General features: G+C 43.5%; 1 protein-coding gene across 4 annotated transcripts; it reads right to left on the bottom strand.

The window, feature by feature from the left end:
* Positions 1–1196: 1196 nt before the first annotated feature.
* On the bottom strand, positions 1197–19008 carry LOC306787168 (choline transporter-like protein 2). 4 transcript variants are annotated; one of them, XM_079282242.1, is made up of 22 exons: positions 18850–19008; positions 12908–12956; positions 12741–12814; positions 12571–12655; positions 11336–11420; positions 11039–11152; positions 10855–10915; positions 10629–10752; positions 10400–10483; positions 10203–10315; positions 8918–9049; positions 8722–8821; positions 8490–8582; positions 7162–7246; positions 6649–6911; positions 6461–6555; positions 6268–6371; positions 6088–6161; positions 5906–5976; positions 5255–5343; positions 5064–5148; positions 1197–1960 (listed from the first exon to the last, which is right to left on the bottom strand). In XM_079282242.1, exons 1-22 carry the CDS (start codon positions 18875–18877, stop codon positions 1854–1856), a joined length of 2115 nt encoding a protein of 704 aa, XP_079138368.1. In that variant the 5' UTR covers positions 18878–19008; the 3' UTR covers positions 1197–1853. The 4 variants fall into 4 exon arrangements, with proteins under 4 accessions (XP_079138368.1, XP_079138367.1, XP_079138366.1 ...); XM_079282241.1 differs by lacking the exon at positions 18850–19008 and adding an exon at positions 14246–14507; XM_079282240.1 differs by lacking the exon at positions 1197–1960 and adding an exon at positions 2064–4572.
* Positions 19009–19622: the final 614 nt, after the last annotated feature.

Below are 19622 nucleotides of genomic sequence, written 5' to 3'. Positions count from 1 at the left end.
ACTCAAGTAGTATTCTAATAGCTGACTTTTTACTAGAGTAGTTTTCCAGTAAGGTATCTTTACTTTTACTCAAGTATGGCTTTTGAGTACTTTATACACCACTGCTGAAAAATAATCTCTCAGTTGTGTTCATAAAGAATAGAGTTGACCCACCAAATGCAGTCAAGAGGTCAGACAGCGGCAGGTGCTATTTTTGCCTCGTTCTCGTGGCAAATATGTTGACTCAGTGCGCGTTACTGTGAGGTTTTGGTGAGCCGCTGTCGTTAAACTGGTTTAATGGCGTCACTCATGTCCCCGCTGTCGCTGTTCTTATGTCATTTGCACATTTGGTGTCGCCAATTCACCAGTCAGCAATTTAGAGTCTGACACACCTGACTAACATGCCGGCACAGAGTTAGAGTGACAGTAGCGTCCACGCATCAATACATGTGACCTACTTGTTGATGAGGTGCTGATATGAGTCTTAGAAAGGTGGTTGTGATCTCAGCAGGGCAGAACTTTAAATAGATTACACACTCCACCTCATGGGCAACAGTAGAACAGCACGAAGCATTTTAAGGCTGTTGTTACACTGTGTGTTATATGTTAGTATTCATTGAAACTATAATTCTTATATCTCGTACGCGTTTTTAGCGTTGTTTTTTGTATTCTAAAGCACTTTGTACCTTTGCTTTGAGAGGCACTGTATAAAACCTATACAATCTGTAATTCAAATTCACACTCGATAAAAGGTGAGAGGCAGAGCCTTGTACTCCAGTGAAGGGCAGTTCAGAGCAGGCTTCAATTTGAAGCTTACGGTTCAGGACATATTTGTCATGCATTTTGAAAAATGTAATCGATTGGTGGCTTTTTGGGGAGATAATTCTTGCTGTAAAAATGTTAAAGCTGGCATATGGTTAATAAAAGCACAAATATCAAGGTCAGTACGTCCATCTTCATTACAAAAGACTAAACGTATTCATTAGAATTAACTTAAATTGACAATCACAGTCCGTAATGTAGTTTAAGCTTTCTTCATTTAGGTGAAAAAGTTCATGCTCACAGTAAAGACTCATCAGAGTTCGACTGACCGCTCTGTTAAAGTCTGCAGTCTTAACAACTACAGGACTGGGTTCAGGGCACTGATCCAAGAGCTGTTGAAGCGTTTGGAACGGAAATGAATTATAGTTTTTATAAGAAGAGTCGGTCTCATACAATTATGTAAAAAACTATGTTTATTTCAAAAAAACATTCTCAATTTACCTCCACAATGATGAAATAAGTGCTAAAGTATATTCCTATACATCTATTACAATATACATTTTGCTTTGGTTCCCGTTTATATTTCTCTCCATATGTTGGCTGGTAAAACACACTAGTCTAATTTCTAGATGTAAATGACCTCCACTATGCATGAGTGGCAGCGTAATGGCTTTGATAACAAGGTTAAATATTTATTCAAATATAATAGAAGATTACAGTTATAAAAGCGCAAAGACATCTTAAAACAACCTTAGCAGATTGCATATGAACTAACCTTCATGTAACACAAATATATTAAATGAAAACATGCTCAAATGAAACCTTAAAATACTTCAAATTTACAGCTACAGTCAAAACGGAAATTTTAAATTCCACAACGCTCTAAATTGAAAACCAGACGGTTAAAAATGGAACTGTCGAATTCGTGAGAAACACGTGAGAATGAAACATTTGGCAGTAACAGAATAGAATGGATGACACAGCTGATCGTCACCTGTAGGCCCCTGGTGACTGATGGTGTTCTTGTCCAAGCAGTCTTCCACTGAGCAAAGAAATAAACCACGGTCCGGTCCACGGTCCGGTCCACGGTCTCGCCTCACAGAGGAGCGGCTCTAGTGAGCCGGCTCAGTCTTGTTCTTCTTGTTCAGGACTTTGCGGAGGCTCTCGGACATCAGGTAGGGCCTCTCGGCACTGCCATCGTTCCTCTCAAGATCCTCCACTGGAACGAGATTCAATAGAAACTTCAGCACCAAAGGTCATCAGAGCCTCAGAGACTAGTATTTGTAAAAAGGACAGTCAATTTGGCTCGTTTCCACTTTGAGTTAAAGTTTAATTTGCATTTAATAAACATAAATCTTTGATTAATAGTTCGGACAATCACCAACAGCATGAATCCATTCAAAGTGTTTAAATTACTGCCTCAGATACTGTTTATTGAACTAACTTTAATGCCACGCACACACACTCCCTCATCAAGACGCACTGAATGAAAAACACACATTTAAAAAAAAAAACCTGTTTGGTGTGAACAGAAATGAAAGTGTACCGATAATGCAGAACTTAACACTGATTATTACGTTTGCATGAACTTTGAACAAACGGACACACTAAGGTGCAAACAGACCTGCGTTAACACTGTAAATTAGGCACATGAACGGCTTCAAGTTTCTATTGGCCCGTGGCAGTGGGCGGGACCATCAAAAGACTTTTTAAAATGTCAGTTTGTGACAGAAATGTCACAGTAAGCTATTGATACAATTGTTTACGTTTGCAACACGTTCAAAGTACCAGAAACTAACTGGAGACATTTCAAGCACCATGTCATTAAGTGTGGATAGACCTGGCTGTTAAACTGTCTAAACTAAATCTTAACACCTCAGATCAGAGACCATTTCATCATTTAAACCAGGCAACAAATGACCCATATTTCAATGCACTCATTCCCTAGACACATGCTTGATGTTCAATTGACCAGTCGCTAAGCCCCCCCCCCCCCCCCCACACACACACACACACACAACACATCACACATGCACGCACACGCACAGTGATAATTGTGAGATCAATCACTCGAAATTCTTAGTCATTTTTGAGAAAGAGGAGCCTCTGTGTCAGACAGAGACAAAATCAGGCTCCTCATGTCGAGACACTTTGGCAACAACTGACAACTAATCAAAGAGCTAATTAAGCTAACGAGAGCTAACGTGAGCTGGTTGAAAAGGCTTGAGGGGTGTGTTCAATGACAGTCGATTAGAAGCTGTCATTAGTTGGAGACCCAGTGTAATTTAAAAAAATACTGTTTTTATTGCATGCGTAATAATATATTCCTGTTACCCTGAGTGATGTTAGTCAATATCTATTTATTTTTAGGAGCAAAATTTACTTTAAAGGAAAGTTTTCACTGTGTTTTTGTTTGTTTTCATATTGCATTGCAATAGCCCATTTAAAGCGATCATATGCCAAACAACTAATCAATGCAGAGATTGTATGCTAATAGATAAAAGGACAATACAGTGCATGCTTTGGTTTTCCGACGTGCATCTATGCAGTGTTCTGAGCCGTCCGGATTGCAGCCGATGAAATAACGCTCATTACAGCCACGAGAGACTCAAGAGTTGACTTGGACTCGCGGAAAAATGCCGTGTGAGCATCTGGGACGTACGCATTACAGAAGTTAGACGTATGCGTTATTGCTAGCATTGATACAAGCTTGTATTTTTAATAGTTCACTTGTAACGATCGGATGAGGACTAACCGATGTGTTTTGTGAACATAATGGTCTCTTGAATAATGAGTTTGGCTGTTTTTTGGAAAAAGGAAAGAGTCGATACGTTAGCTTACACTCTGATGTAGCATCCAGGAAATACTGCAGTAACTGTGCTGTCGTGAACTCAACCTGTAACCCCACAAGATCATGTAGCATGAAATGCTATTTTGTGTTGGAACCATCAATGGGTAAGTACTACAGGTTGGAAGCTAGTTAGCCCAACATGCTAACGATAAACAGAGCTTCAGCCCTCCCACAAACCATTGCTTTTAATGTAATTATAACCGTCGCACATATTTTATATATTGTGTTCAGTTTGGTTTGTTGATCTATTTTACAGCATGAAAACTACCGGCCCTGATTTTCATGCCACTTGGTGGAAGGGTGTAGCCAAGGAAGAAACAATCTAATTTCGGCACGGATCCGAATCACGGGGCGGATACACGTAACGGCCTTGGCAAGAGTTCTCCGAGCACCCTTCAAGTTCATTACTTAATGATACCGGTAATTTCCAAACTCCTAAAGCTATGACTGGACAATCACCGGTCGGGGGAGGGTTTTAGCAAATGGTCAATTAAGAAAACAAATCCTTCAACTCTTGTTTTCCACGTTTCCTTGTGCGGAAACGAGGAGGTAAAAGGAAATATGTCCGACTCTGCTGTGAACAAAGGAAACACTGAATCTCAGCTTTAAAGGCAAGGCGTTCTGGAACTGTACTCCAATCTAACTCTGGGATGAGTGGGTTAAGTGCAAAGGAGGGCATTCACAAAGTTCCAGCTCCTTACTATCATCGTTTAAGATCTTTAACTATAACCATTTAAAAAAAAGTGCTGCTGGGGTTTTGCTATGCCCGTAAATCCGTGTCCTTTCCCACAAAACTCCTCTTGTCTAAGCCGCGTCCTCCTCCTCCTGATCATGCTTCGGCCGGACGTCTCCGTCGTCTTGTTGCCGAGCAGAAGACGAAGACGCATCCTCAGCCGCGTTCTTCCACAGAATCTCACGAAGGGTTGAGGACATGTAATAAGGCCTTGCGGCTGAACCGTCATTGCGCTCCAGGTCTTCACCTTATTGTGTGTGTGTGTACGCGTTAATGGATGGAACAGAAAATTTGTATTGAATTCAAGGTTTACAAAAAAAAAAAAAAAAAAAAAAAAGATGTTAAAGGGCCAGTAGGAAGGAGAAAGGGAGGGGGTGAATTGTGGGAAGTGAGAAAAAAGGAGACAAAAAAAGAGAGTCAAATAGCAAGCAAGCAAAAGGCACCCACAGGCATTTTAAAAGTTAACAGTTCAACACCAAGCAGCCACAATTTTCAGAATAAGAAACTGGTTATTTTGAAGTGTGGCACACCGTACTCATGCAATTTAGAATTTGTGACAGTCCGACACCAAAAGCAATGGGAGACTTGTGAGGAAAGAAGTGAGGAAAGTTCTTAGCTGGTAACGAATGAGCTTTTCTTCTTCTTCTCACTACAACAGATCTGCAATTCTATTACCCGGCGTCCACATGACCCTGCAAAATCTAGAAGTAAGACGGGGACGGCTGCAATGTTACTTACAGAAACAGAGGAAGAGGGTGTCCACACACATGGCGTACACGCTGAAGAATCCGTGGGCAATGAGGTAGGAGCCAACCACCACAGTCTGAGGGCGGACGAGAAGAGCCGTGAATCACACATGGATCCACCAATTCTGTTGTGCGACTGTATAACACTACTGTTCCTGGGAAGAAACGGAGCGGCACACTCACCAGGATGGGCACCCAGTAATAGTGGAGATGGGGGGCTGTATTCTCAAAGGCCTTCACTCTCCCAGAGAAGAAGAAGAAGGCAAAGATCCCTGTGGAAGAGAGGACCAAAAAAAAAAAAAAAACCTCAAAGTCAAATCCCCATTGACATCCACTGTATTTCCTCGATATTCCAGCCGCAGCCTGTACACACTACAAACTCCAAGCATGCTTTAAAGCGCTCCATGTTTCACACAGATTGGTTGTGAATAAGCAAATTATGTCGATATAATTTACATCTCACATGAAAGTCTATGGAAATCCATTCAGGCTCATTGTGTTTCTATTGTGTTAGTATTCCATTGAAATATGAAAACCGCTCAGTATTCCAAAATTATCGAATGCAAATTCGCTCATTATGACAAATTGTATAATTTATGAGGTATACTTTGCATTGACGTCTGCGGAAGCCCATTCAGTCCAGCTGTGCTTGTAATGCAGCAGCCTGAGTGAGCTCATTGTGGTGACCTGTGCAGTTAAAACTGTCATGCTTTAAGCTTCAATGGGATTTGCAATTTGTTGTATTTAAGGAGTATATGCAGCCCTATTCTCTATCTAGAATACTGCATTTGTCTAGTGAAATATTCAAGCATGAAAAAATAAAAACAGACTCACCCACGAGCCCAACGACGAGCAGTTTGCCCAAAAACAAGAGGAAGTCTGTCACTTTGTCTAAGACGGCCACCCTGGAGGGATTAAAGAGGATCACTGATTCTTTGCAAGAGGGAGACTTCCAATCTTATGAAATCAAACGCTTAAAAAAATTATGCAAATCCAAAACCCCCGTGTCCACTCACCTGATCATGTTCCTCATGAGGAGGAGGAAGGCATCTCTGGCAGCGGTGCAAAAGTTTTTGCCGTAGATCGCCACCTGGAGGCCGAACACACTCATTACATTCAGATGATTCAACATGACGGAGAACGATGCATTTCTATTTTAATGATGGGATGAGTACAGCGACTTAAAAACCACCCACCATGATGTAGGCATTCCTGTTTATGAACTTGACACATTTCTCCATACACCAGAAGCAGCACTTCAGACAGCACAACAGGAACTTGGTAAACTTATTGTGGGCTCCTGGGAATGAGACGGTGATTGACAGGTAAGTGAAGGTCTGATCAACACTGAATTCAAAATATGGCTCGTAGCCTCGAGCAGCAATAGACCTTTCAGCTTGTGGTCCAGATACTCCAGCAAAACCCTGATGATCTGGATGATTGAGAGGATGAGGGATCCGAACGCCAGAGTTCCCGTGTGATACCTGAAACAAGATAGGGAAAATTGCACGCGTTTTGCACCCATTATACTTCAAATGTTAGGTGTGAGATGATGCCGAAACGTCCTCCACACACACCTGAGAGATCTCCCCAGGGCAGAAAAGACCGGGAAGGCGGGCATGTCGTCCGACTTGTTGACGGCCCAGTAGTACGAGGCGAAGGCCCCGGCCAGGGTCATCTGTCCCAGAGCCGTGACGAAGTTGGCGCACCAGAAGAAGAGGAAGACGTTGTAGAACTGCAGGCCGATCAGGTACTTGTGGTAGGCGGTCTCTCCGCCGTAGAAGGCGAAAAGGCACTCTGAGTCGGGGCAGTGCGCTTTTTCCTCACTGGTCGAGTAGTTCTGAGAACGGCTGCAGGTTATATCAGAGACCTCGTACGCACAGCGGGAATCCACGAGATTTCTATTTAACGAGCCCAGTCACTCAATATGAGAAGTCAAGAGAAGACTCAGGGTTCAAAAGGTCACTACGAGGATCACTTATTAACAGTTATGTTGTCTTAAAACTGCAGTAAGATCAAAAAACATGCTGCCTGCAGGATCAAACATAAATCTGAAATTAAATTAAATTAAATTAAATAAGACAACTTACCGCTGGGTCACAGGTTTTTCTAGAGTGGTCGCATACCGTCTCATTGAACACTTTGTAGATGGGTTCATTAGAGGTAGACAAGAAGCTGATCGGTTCCATTAAGGACAAACAATCCTAACAAATCTCATTCAACATCCAACCGCTCCGTATGACATCATTCATTTTGGCACACTGTTGGTTACTGTGCTGACCAGCTCTACCACCTGGGCTGAATTACTTATCCACATGTGCAAGCTTATTTCTGCTTCATACAGTTGCGCACACACATCTGGGAGCCTCCAGCAAGGAAAACTAAGGCTGAATCGAAATGTCTGGACTTCACTCGTAGACTTTATGTAAGAAGTGGACGTCGTCAGCGTAATGTCACACAGTTTGTGGACTACAGTTCTGAAGCCTTGAGTTCGGTATTTTGGCCGTCGCCATCTTGTTTTTTTTTGCAGAAGTGCCACGAGAGGGTGGAGCACAATCAAATGCTGAATGCAACATTTTTAGGCAACCAAACACAATTTACTTTCATGAACTGGAAACGCACTGTGAAATGGTTAAAGTCGTAATACAAAAACCCAGACAACTCCCTAGCGACCTGTCAATCACCGTGTAGCCCCGCCTTAAAGTATACTCTGCTTCATGGTCTATTTGACTCGAAATGGACCATAATTTACTAAATGAACTTCATGCTGTATTGAAGAAGACTTGACACTAGAGATTGAGACATAAACCCATGTTTACTGAGGTAATTAATCAAGAGAGAAGTAGAGTCATTTTCTCATAGACTTCTATACAACCAGAGGCGTCGCCCCCTGATGGCCATTAGAGAGAATGCAAGTAAGGCACTTCTGCATTGGCTTGACTTCCAAACTTAACCGGCGTATTCCCAAGAAGTGCTTAAAACTGTTCAAATCAAAATCCACAATATATGAAGTTCTCAAGGTGGTTCAGTTGAAAATTAACTGGATGGTTACTTTGTACATTGTTTTAACCACACATATGGATCTACTATACTGCTGTTTGTCAAGGTACTGATTTATCATCTTTATAGTTGCTGATGTGCCTCTGAGTCACACATCAGTCTCGTATATCAAAGTTCAAGCTGTTACTTATCGTTCATGATGAATTTGAAACAACCTGTGGCAAATAGGCCACGGAGTTATGTTCTTTGAAAGCAACCGCTCCGCTGAAAGAGCTGCTGGTTTAATGGGCAGCTCCACCAGTCTTAATGCTCTCCACCTGTTGCTCTTGCGTGTTGGGCCACGCTCGACCACAAACAACAACAACAACAACAACAACAACAACAACAACAACGGGCTGACAGCGAGTTGAAAGGATACACAGCAGTAACGGCCCAGAAGGCGATGACCATGGCCAGGAGGACGAACGTGAACAGAGGGTAGAAAAGGGAACTCATCACGTGAGCGACGGCTCTGTGAACACAACATCACAACCAATTACAATCAGTTGTAATTTGATTACCTCATCTGTGCCATTAGTCAGACACTTTAATCCACCACTATGATCATTATCGATCCGTCTTTCCACTCCTCCCATCCTGTGAAGTCTGACCTGCTGGCTTCTTTGATGAGAGCGATGGCGATGAGGATCCTCTTCCTGAGGAAGATGAGCAGCAGGATGATGATGACTTCCACGATGGCCAAGATGATCACTAAAAAAGGAGAGAAGGGTCGCAGAGGGAGAGGTCACAAGGGTGTTTCACGGCAACGTGTCAGAATCTTGAGTCGAGTTCGAGCGGTGGACTGACTGAAGGCCAGCCAGGTCTGTCTGATCTGCAGGTAGACCGCAAAGTCCGTCTGGAAGCCCAGGTCCTGTAGAGTCACATTGGCGCCCGCCTCTCCCTTCAGGGCGGCGTACTCCATGTAGCAGTGGAAGATACCTGGACAGCAAGACACACACACACACAGAGTTTTAAAGAAGCAGCGTGCACGCCTACAGTTAGGAGAAACATACAGGAGTAACAGAATGGCAGCAAAGCAATGTGCTGCTGTGGAAGAGGCATCAGTCAAATGGATTTTAGACATCTTTGAAAAAAAGCAATATCAGTTTAGAGGTATTCTTTATTTACAGTATTTTCACCTCTTTACTTCGCCATCAGACGTCAGTTTGAAGCCGCTCTCAAGACTCCTTGGATAAAAACAGTAGTTTCACCTTGCAGAACACTGGAGTTGCTGGTCTACTGCTGCCTCGAACTGTTAGTGTGGATTCACCAAAGTCACAAACTGATGGAGGCAGCAGTGGACCAGCAACTCCCGTGTTCTGTGAGGTAAAACTAATGTTTTTGTCAAAGGAGTCTCGGTGGCTTAAACTGGTTTTGATCTTTTTAGGCGTCTAAAATCGGTTCAGCAATGTGCAGCAGCACATTGCTTTGCTTCTGTGCTGGTACTCCAAAATCGGTTCCAGTAGCCATCGACTGGAGGTAATACACGGACTATGGAGAAGTACCTCCTACCAGCCCACTTCAAAACATCCAAATATCCAAACGGAGCGATAGAGAACAGCAGAGTTTTGATAGCGAGGATGAAGATGTTGATTTTCTCCTCTCACCGACTGATGGATTTTTAAAAAACAACTTAAAAGCACATCGACTCTTTTCTCCATTTACGCTGCAATTTTCTTCAGCAAAAAATGGCATCAACATATTCCACATGGGCATGTGTAAATATCTCAAGCTCCACCAGATTAGAATGGAGGCCCTGCTCTTTATTCACCCACTGCCATGGTGGAGCTGAGCATCGATGATGGCTTTGTTTTTATCCATCCACCAGAGACACGTGTTTAACTTCAAGATGAGTCCCGATATTATACCACACACCAACACTAAGCAGGTTCGGAGTGTGTAGTTGGTTCACACTGGAAAAGTGAAGAGAAGAAGAAAACTAAAACTCTCGGCATAGATCCTAGAAAACACATTTTCCGGTGTGCTGTTGATGGACACCATTCTCCCACAATGCAATGCACAAAGAAAACAAAAAACAATTGTGTCGGCGGTGGTACAACCTGCCTTCTACAACGTGTGCTTTGGCCCTTACCATATCCTATGACCAGTATCACCAAGACAATCATGACCCAGACCATGATCCCCGCCAGGAAGCGCAGCAGCACGATGAAGAGCAGGCTGGTGAGCATCGTGAGGACCAACCCTCTACAGAGAGTTGGAAGGTGTGAGGAGGGAAGGTGAGCACGATGTCACACACACACACACACACACAGTAGGCGGGTGACTTACATCAGGATCCAGTACCAGGACTGTGTGTAATCCTCGAAGATTTTCATGACCACCTGGCGAGCCTCGATAACCACGGTGGCGTTCCTGCGGAGAGATTCCAGAGTGTTTCATCCGTTTTCAGCGCGACGGAGTTCCTCGTCGGGTGCGGTTTGTAAAATAAATTAAATATATCTCACGTGTCGGGCCGGGGACACGTACACACAGCTGTTTACAAGAGCGACGCACTCACTTGACTCCATCCACGAGATCCTTGGCGTCTCTCATGGTTCCGCTCCCGTCATCGAAGTGAGAGTTGTTTCCCACGGTTACCACGCCTCCTTTCTGTCCCAAAGCTGGGAAACACCGGCGGGTGACTGAAGGAAAGCAGAAATGAGAGATGAGGCTGGTTGATTGATGTGTATGTGCCAGCAATCTGGATGTATACAACATGTAATATCATTTTTGATCCAACTCACATGGTCTGCTGGGGGTCAGCATGGCGGGACAGAGACCTAAACTGAGGATTTGTGGTATACCCTGAAACACAGCAAACAGACATGAAGGAGTGCGGAAACCTTTGGACAATCTAAATAGTCGAGGCAGCACAGGGGATATTTTAGAGGAGGAGGCTTCAACTCAACAACTTGGCTTTGAACGCACCATTGCGTTCGTCACACCGTCCTTGCAGAATATCTTGTAGTCCTCAAAGTCTTTTCTGTTGGTGTAGGCTTTCACCAACGTCATGAACTTGTCGGGGCACTTCTCCACGCACATCTAAAAAAAAGCAAGCAGGACACAAGTTACATTGCGAGCGGGAAAAGTATTCATTGGTGCGGATGTTGGACGCAGAAAGCAGCACAGCAGGTTAAAAAACAACCGCAGGAGCTGTGCCTGGTGTCCAGTCTACACACTGATAAGGTTTCCCCAAGGACCAGAGAAGAATACGTGAGTTCACACCTGCGTGGTGGGACACTGGAACTCCAGCAGCACCATGGGGCTGGCACACTTCATGATGTTGAAGTAGAACAGCAGTGGCTTGTTGCTGTTAAGACACACACACACACACAAAATGGTCAGAGGAAGAAAACGCTGACGGGAGGTGTTAAAGCCATGTCTGTGCATTTCTATGACCAACAGTGCACCTTTCTGTTTTTGGCTACACACAAACCAACATTATGATTGTTTCCTTATGAGGACGGTGCATCCATAGATATACAGGTACAATGGTTTTCCATGTGGTAAAGGGCGTGTAGGAAAAGTAACATAGCGGCACATTTAATGGAAATGAACCAACCCGTCTCTTCAATGGCATTTATGTGGAAGTTTGAGATCTCTTCAATGTGACAGATCGGTGCTCAGCTGTTTCCTTGTGTCCACATTTGACACTTCGATGCGACCCGCCTGGTCGGATAGTGATCGGAGATTCTTTGTGGTCAAAGGAGCCGCAGTAAAACGGTGATAAACGCATCGAATTTCCCAAAAAAACTCGACTCAGTAAAAGCAAAATAAAACCTTTGCTGCTTACGCTTCCTCCCTGCAGTATCAGCTGACTTGTTTTATTAAAGAATAGCCGCCAATGAAGCTCCGCTTATTCTGTGATGAATACCTTCTTTTGACATTTTTTTCCCTCGGTTACATTGGTATTTAAAAAGGATTTTATTTTGAAATGTTAAAAATCAGTTTTCATCAGCAGTAACTTAATAGGACTCAGACAGCAGGTCTCATCTGGGGCTCCAGTCCGGCCTTCCTCCTCTCTTCCATTTGCAGGGAGAAGACGAGTGTAACCACGGCCGCAGAGAGGGGAGGAGTTAGAGAAGGTGCTGCTTATGACGGAGGGATTCTGGATTCATAAAGTGGGCACTTTAAACCACAAAGAGTTAAATTTGAGTGTGCTGTGCTTTAAAAAATAAATTAGAAAAAAAGATGATGAGAGAATACAGAGTTTGTTGCCTGTAAAGCCATTTTCATGGGTTAAAGTGTGAAAGATTGTTAAATAATATGTTCCCTATTTATTAATTGATCTTTTTCTTGCAACGCTTGCATCAACTAATTGTATTCTGCGAAGAGTATTTTTGAGGTAAAGGACGATAACGTTTGTATATTTCACCTTCCCACACATTCACACAGTCGCTGCACTGAAGCTCACACCATTCAGCAAATTAATTATAATCATTGCGTGGAAAGCAACTCACGCCAGTGGGGTGCCAGCCTGCCCGCAGAACTGCCCTCGACTGTCCGTGGGATAGATCACCTTCCTGGGGTCGCCCTGGGACCAGGCTGGGAGCACAGAAACACAAGGTAAAGGTCAGATAAAAACCTCGATTTGTGTTAGAAAAGTTTTAGATTGTGTTTTCTTTCTTACCCAGTATTCCCACTGCGATATAAGCCAGTACGGCAATAATGAAGAGGATGCAGCACACGATGTCTGTGCAGCCCCTAGAGAGGACAGAGCAAAGGGTGAGGGTGAGGGGGGGAGGGTCGAAAAAAGAAAAACTCTTTGTGATACCCAGAAGCCACACCCCCTCTCACCTGTTCTGGATCGGGCCCTTGAAGCTCGGGTCATACTTCCTCGGCTCGCCTGCAGAAGGAAAAGAAGAAGTGCATTTGTCACTCTATGCAAACCGACTACTGATCTCTACAACCGTACGTGCAACACCATGTGTTCAAAATAGAGATGCACCCGGGTTATTTTTAAAAGAGCAGTGGATTTAAAGTTAAGAGACGGTATGTCTCTCCCCCCCCCATTCTTCTGTCAGATTACTTTTCACTCCAGGCAAGACACGCCTGGCAACACAACAAATTCCTCCCTGGTGACTAAGCAGAGGCAAACCCATGTGCTAGACGGAGCCCACACTTTCGACAGTGTCGTATGTTCATTTAAGTTGAAACTTTGATGCGATATACTTTACTATCGTGTCAAATGATGCTCTGTGGGTTCTGATAACTATTCAGGTACGTTTGCTGCAGGTTACCAGAGGTCAGCGTGTCAGAAGCAGCAGAATAGAAGCTTCTATTATCCGAGCAAATTCATCTTTTGGCTCCGAGCTAAATTCATCGTGGGAGCGTTAGCTTCACTTAGCAGGTCAGTGCTCTCCAGGGGCAGACATAAGAAACCAATGCGACACATTAGTGATGGAGAGCAAAGAAGAAAGAAAAGTCACAGATGGGCAGGCAGCACAGCCACCGCTCCAACACAAAAAGAATATTGGTTTTATATCCAAATGAATCAATATCTTGGCTGCTTTTTCAAGCACCACCACCACTTCCTGTTTAGAAGGAGCATGGGTGCTGCCGTTCATAAACAGGATGCTACGTCCGTGTCGTCACTCCGGGGTGCAATGTTGTTGCCAATTTCAAAGTCAAGTTGAACTTGTTTTAATATTTTCAGAGATGAATCAAAAGGTCAGACTCGCCAAAGGAGAGGGAGGCCTCGTTCAGGTTGATATGTAGCTGTAGGAACCAGTGAAAGGCTTAATGAATCATGGATTTGTTACAAGTGAAGCCTGCTCCCTGTAATGATTATCCAAACACAAACTCATGGCGCAGTAATATTTGTGCAAAGAGAGAAAACACTGATAAAAGGGCTCCCAGATCTCGCACACACACACACCTGTATAATCAGTGTTAGCAGGCTCTCCACACACACACACACACACACACACATTCCTGCCCCGCAGCGTTGACATGCTGATACTGACACTCCGGTTTCTCTCAACACAATTTAGACACTTGATGAGACGGATTCCTCGTTCGGGCTATAGATGAACCAATAATCCCTTGTTCATTTGACTTCTCTTCGATGAATGCAGAATGAAACAAGAACAGAGCTGAGAATCAGCAGAAAACTGAAGCAAAGAGAGCGGTTACCATTCTTTCCGTAGAACTCTCCTTCTCCTTCTCCTTCCTCGGGCATGTTGATTCCCTCTCTCTGGGTCAAATGTGCAAATGCACAGAGAGCTCTCTTAACTCTGTTCTACAGACACTTCACTTCTTTCTCGCTCTCTCTGCCGGTACGAATGAGCGGGAGGGAGAACACGGGTAGTGAGGAGGTAGAAACCAGTCCAACCTGTCCCAGTGAATAGCAGTGAGTTCAGGGCAGCAGCCAGCAGACTCCCCCCCCCTGTGTGTTAATGCTGAATCAACTGCCTCTTTCCAATCTGGGCCCCACCTGTGCATCTCCTTTTATCTCCTCCCACTTCCAAAGAAAGACCTGTCTGTCTGTCTGCTTTTTCCACTTTGTTTCTGTCCCTAAAACAGGCAAATTTACTGTTCCACAGGAAGTGCGAGGGAGAGGGAGAGAGAGAGAGAGAGAGAGAGAGAGAGAGAGCGAGAGGAGGCGTGGGTGTGAATGTGAGGGTGGAGACTAAAGTCAAAGTCCTTAGATGTTATCAGAAACATGTGTTTAGAGACAACAAGGAGGAACTCCGCCTGCACCGCTGCCTCCAGTGGTGTTCTGTGTAGCTGCAGAGGAAGAGGGGGCATGATTACATTCTGGATATTTAATTCATTTTGTTGCATATTTTTTATAGATATACTGATAATATTAGGTTAAAAAGAGCCATAGTTTTGATGTTGAATAATTTCCATTAAATTGCCATGTGGAGCAGCTGAAATAGGATCAATTGAAATCTCTTCCTCCTCAAAGTGGTTTCTCCCATCTTGTGGGGACATGGCAGTATTGCACTGGGGCCAAATGCTTTCAGGCACTCGAAACTTTGGACCCCTCTCTGTTCTGTACCCAACCAGAGTGTGTTAGATGAATTCATAATTCCAACAAAGAGTCCACAGAAGGACTAAATGCCACAGATGTTTTTAACAGATGCTGACAAGAGACTTTCATTCCAGCTGGAATGGCTGAAAGTTTCCAAACACTCTGTTTTTGGTTCAGGGCCAATGTTGCTGTGAATGGGAATTCCCTGCTGTGATTTCCAGAACGCAACAAACTTTTTTTCAACAAGTGACTCTGAAACAGAGGCCGGTAGCTTCAGGGGGAATTCGATTTCTTGGACGACGATACGAGAGTTCTTACTTCCATCTATTGTCCTTTCACTGTTGGACGGATGCTACAGGTTCGACGTCGATGTGCAATTAATCCTGAGCCGTTAGCTTGGACCGGCTGACAGCGAGTTGGGACGGTGCAGTGAGCGACGTGTGGTGCAAAGTAAAACCAACTATTCTGTTTTGTAAACAGGCTTAAATAAATTATTGGTAATATTTTTTCCTTGGTGGCAGTGAGCGATTGTTTTTATCTGTTAAAAGCTCTCCAAGGGATCTAATCTAATTCCACTGAGCCACCGCTGTGCAACCAGACAACCTTTGAGCCTTCACTAAAATCATGAAAAAAAACACAGATGAAATGTGCTACATGTGTCAGAGCTTTGATTTAATTATGAAATGCCATACTGTCTTTTTTAGGGACAGACAATCTGTCTTCATATTGTGCTTTTGTTTGTTTACATGTATCTGGTCATTGGAGAGCACTGTTTTCACTGAAACAAAATCAAAACTGAAACTGAAACTCAACTTGATGTCTCGCATTGTTTCGCCTTGAGTTTCTTCCTCTGGTACAGGATTTGTTTTGTTCATTGTGTTACGTGTCTTTCCCCTGCTTCATTTTCTTGCCACCGCTCTAACCGTCCTGAGTAGCAGAAATCCGGTACTGTACAGATGTACAGTATCTATCGTCTTGTGGTTCCTATTTTTAATCATGCTCCCCTTTTTGGTAATTCCATCCTATCCCTTAGACGCGGAAACTTAATTCTATATATATTGTTGTCAATCAGCAACAATACTGAGTATGCTAGTAACAAGTTGCACTTCATTGATATATTATTAGCAACACCTGTTTTATTTAGCAGCAGACATTGTGACTTGTGAAAGCAGGAAAAGCTCAGGTGGAGCTTATTACGTTAACGATGACTCCATCCCAGCAATCAATACTTTGTTCCAGTGTTTGACAGGTATACATGTTGTGCAACAGTACAATCATACTTTAATTGTTTTTCAGGTCCTGGGAACTAAAAGAAGCAGAAGAAATGGTCAAATAAAATAGCGGGAGTAAAAAAGAAAGTAATACAATCGAGACATTAAAGGGCTATATTTAAAAGGATTGTGATTTCATAGCCAGATGGCACAGACGGAAGACTTTAATAACATCTCAAGGTTGCTGCTGCGCTCCCACATCTCTTTCGTTGCAGTAGGAGGGTGTGGAGTGTGTTGGAAAGGAAGCAACGCCACAATCACACACATCCTCGGTACACCCACAGTAAAATGTTGTATCCTTTGGCACATCTTGTCTCGTTATATATTGGAGTCCATGTTTCTCGAAAAAGTCCTGATAGTTGGATCTGCCATCCAAACCTACACCAAGTTACACCAAGTGCGGTTGTTTCTTTAACTCAGACACGGACGACAGAAAGTGAAACCAAGATCCAATTCATACATTTAGGCTGAATCACACAGAATGAGCAAAACAACAAGTGGCCAACAGGAAGCCATTCTCTAAACAACACATACTATCTGAGACTTCAGTCCTCGGACACAATTAATGCACCGTCCTCACCACAGCAGAAGACACTTCGAGGGACATTTGAGAGATATAATAGCTGGTAAAATTCCCAAAAGATGTGTTGCTTTCGTATTAACAAAGAGAAATATTTCTCAGGGCCAGCAAGGTCAGCCAAGATCAACAAACAGAGCTACAGACCGGTAAAGAAACGCACTAACGAGTGAGGGCGGCTCACTGGGGTGGTCTCGCTCTCAAAATCCAAATGACTGCATTTGTGTCGCCTCCTCTCCGCCAAACTCATCCTCCCAGACCTCAATAAGCAGTCTCACACTGCCCCGGTCATGCCTGTTGTATCTCAGGCAGAGTCTCGTGATCCTGTTCGGGTTGTTAGGGTATGACGAGGACGAAGCGCTTTGAAGTGGAAGCGTGTCGGCTGCAATGACGGAGATGTTTTTGGCCGTTTGTTAGTCGCGGGGAGGAAAAGCTGTAGCATGCAGGAGCTGAAAGGAAAACTGAATCAGGACTAAATCTGCACATGTAGCGCACGTAAACTCGAACAAACCGCAAGGACCTGAAAGAGAGACCGGAGGAGCTCAGCATCGGGTTTCAAAACCACTCTCCTAAATATGGCTTATAATTACTAATCTGCACCATGGGCATGGCTGCCTGGAATCCTGTCATTGAGGTTTCTTGTTATGTCTCGGCCTGAAATTACTCCAACATGTGAAACTATAGATGTTCCTGCAGAATGTTCTGGAGGTTTAGATTACTGTCATTGTGTCCTTTTTTGAGCTGGTTTCACTCTATAGCCTCGAGACGCACTGATAAATATTAGTCTTTGCACTGAAGGTTTACTTCTCTCAAGCCTCAGCCGTCTCTTAAGTGAGTTTGTGGCCTGAGTCACAACCGTCTTCTCCTTTAAGGTCCAACAAACACAATCATGTATTCAGTGTGGTGCTGCCTCCCGGGGAGGGGTTGGTAATGTGAGTGATGGTGTGGCGGGCGGACGGGTGGAGAAGGGTGTGTGCAGAGAAGAGAAAAAAACACAATTAAGCCACATCGTGAAAGAAGCCAGCGGACAGAAGAAGTGCCTCCTGTTGTTTTCATGCCTACTCGTCAGAACATCCTGCTCGACATGCTCAACACGTCGCTGCAGAACAACATCAATTGCAAAATCTTTGTTTTTGAAGTATCTCAATACAAAAAGAAACAATGTAATTTGCCCGAAAACGAATTGGTTTACGCTTTGTGAAATCCCTTGTAAGAAGCAAAGAGCTGCACATCTCACGTTGCATGTTCTCAATATGCAACAATGCATCTTCACTATTATAAGACATATTTGTGGTAAGCAGGACATAATTAAAAAGCAGTGGCAATCCAAACATCAAGGATACTGTTTTGAACAATACAGATGTAAATATATGGATATTATGCATTCTTGTGTGACACTAACAGACGTCCACCACATGCCTCACACGTTTGAGGCATTTTTCTAATGAGCTCCATAGATAGCTGGGCGTCAGCTATAAGCTCCTGTTGTTGCCATACCAGTCTGAGGAATGTGGCAGCAACTGGACAAGCAGCGGGTAAAGCGGGACATTGTACACACAATGCACGAGGCACCCTGTACATACTGACCTGGCTTTTTAAAACAAAAAAACCCGGCATATACGTGCACTGAATATGTTAATAAAAAGGGAACTCACAATTTTCAGGAGCGTACAAGTTAATATTTAGGTTTGAGTAAGTTAAAAAAAAAAGGGAAAGTGGTCGGCTGGTAGCAAACTAAACACAAAAGCACGTCTTACTGTAAATACTGAAAGTATTTGCAGTTACCACAAATATTACCGTTATCGTCTTGCGCCAAAAATAAAGTCTCTCACGTTGTTTACAGTTGTAACGTTAGTTCGCAGCTATCCCGGGACGAGGCAGAGCGTGCCTCTGTTGGACTTTAAATAATTACCATATTTCGGTTTCTCCTCCAGTTCCATGATAACGGAGTGTGTCTTCCGAGCCAAAGGTGTTGTTTTATGTTGTTTTATGTTTTTATTTTCGGCGACGACTAACTACAGCATACTTCCAGTCTTGGCGGAGGCTCCCCTGTCTTCTTCTGACACTTTGACCACCCCAGTAGAAGTCCGCTCCAAAATCTGCAAACGTTCAAAGCGAGATTCCGCAAGAGGAGAGAGCTGGCCAATGAAAACGCAGGACACCGTGATCGACAGGGCGCTGAGCCAATCGCTGAGTCAAGGCGGGAGTTTACGTTCCTGGACTGGTTAAATTCTCGTACCGTTAACTGATACAGACATAACTGTCCAATGAGCTGCTATAACCGTCTAACAAGCGTCAATTACAATTAAACTCAATATTTTATGTGATATAACGAGGTATATGTCACTTGTGTTTGTCAATCCTACTCATTCACAGCGGAAATGAATTTACATCAAGCCAAGAGTAGAGTAAATCATTGGCATAGCATAACTTTTATTTGCCTGATGAAATTCAAGACATTAATTATAAAATCAAATCTATTCATTCATTATTCAACTTACATGCCTAACATTGCCTGGTATGACTCTGCACTCTGTGAGTCAGCACGGCCGCAGAGGAGGAAGAGAAAATCCAAATAGTAAAACAAGAGATACCACAAAGTAGAAATCTAAATGTTACTTTAGTGATAATACAGAGGTATTATGTGCAAAATGTAACAAGCGTCTTTCATGTAAAATCATTCAC

The sequence above is a fragment of the Melanostigma gelatinosum genome, assembly GCF_949748355.1.
Source record: "Melanostigma gelatinosum genome assembly, chromosome: 13".
Taxonomy (NCBI): domain Eukaryota; kingdom Metazoa; phylum Chordata; class Actinopteri; order Perciformes; family Zoarcidae; genus Melanostigma; species Melanostigma gelatinosum.
Note: the sequence above shows the minus strand (reverse complement) of the source record. Positions and strands in the feature narration are given on the sequence as shown.

Bases quoted from the DNA above. Each gene is read 5' to 3' on its own strand.
- LOC306787168 (XM_079282239.1), bottom strand. From the start codon at position 14,291: ATGCCCGAGGAAGGAGAAGGAGAAGGAGAGTTCTACGGAAAGAATG. The intron at 11,421-12,570 runs GTGAGTTGCTTT...GTGTCTTAACAG, and splicing joins CAGGCTGGCACCCCACTGGC to CAACAAGCCACTGCTGTTCT. The intron at 6,912-7,161 runs GTAAGTTGTCTT...AGCCGTTCTCAG, and splicing joins GAAAAACCTGTGACCCAGCG to AACTACTCGACCAGTGAGGA.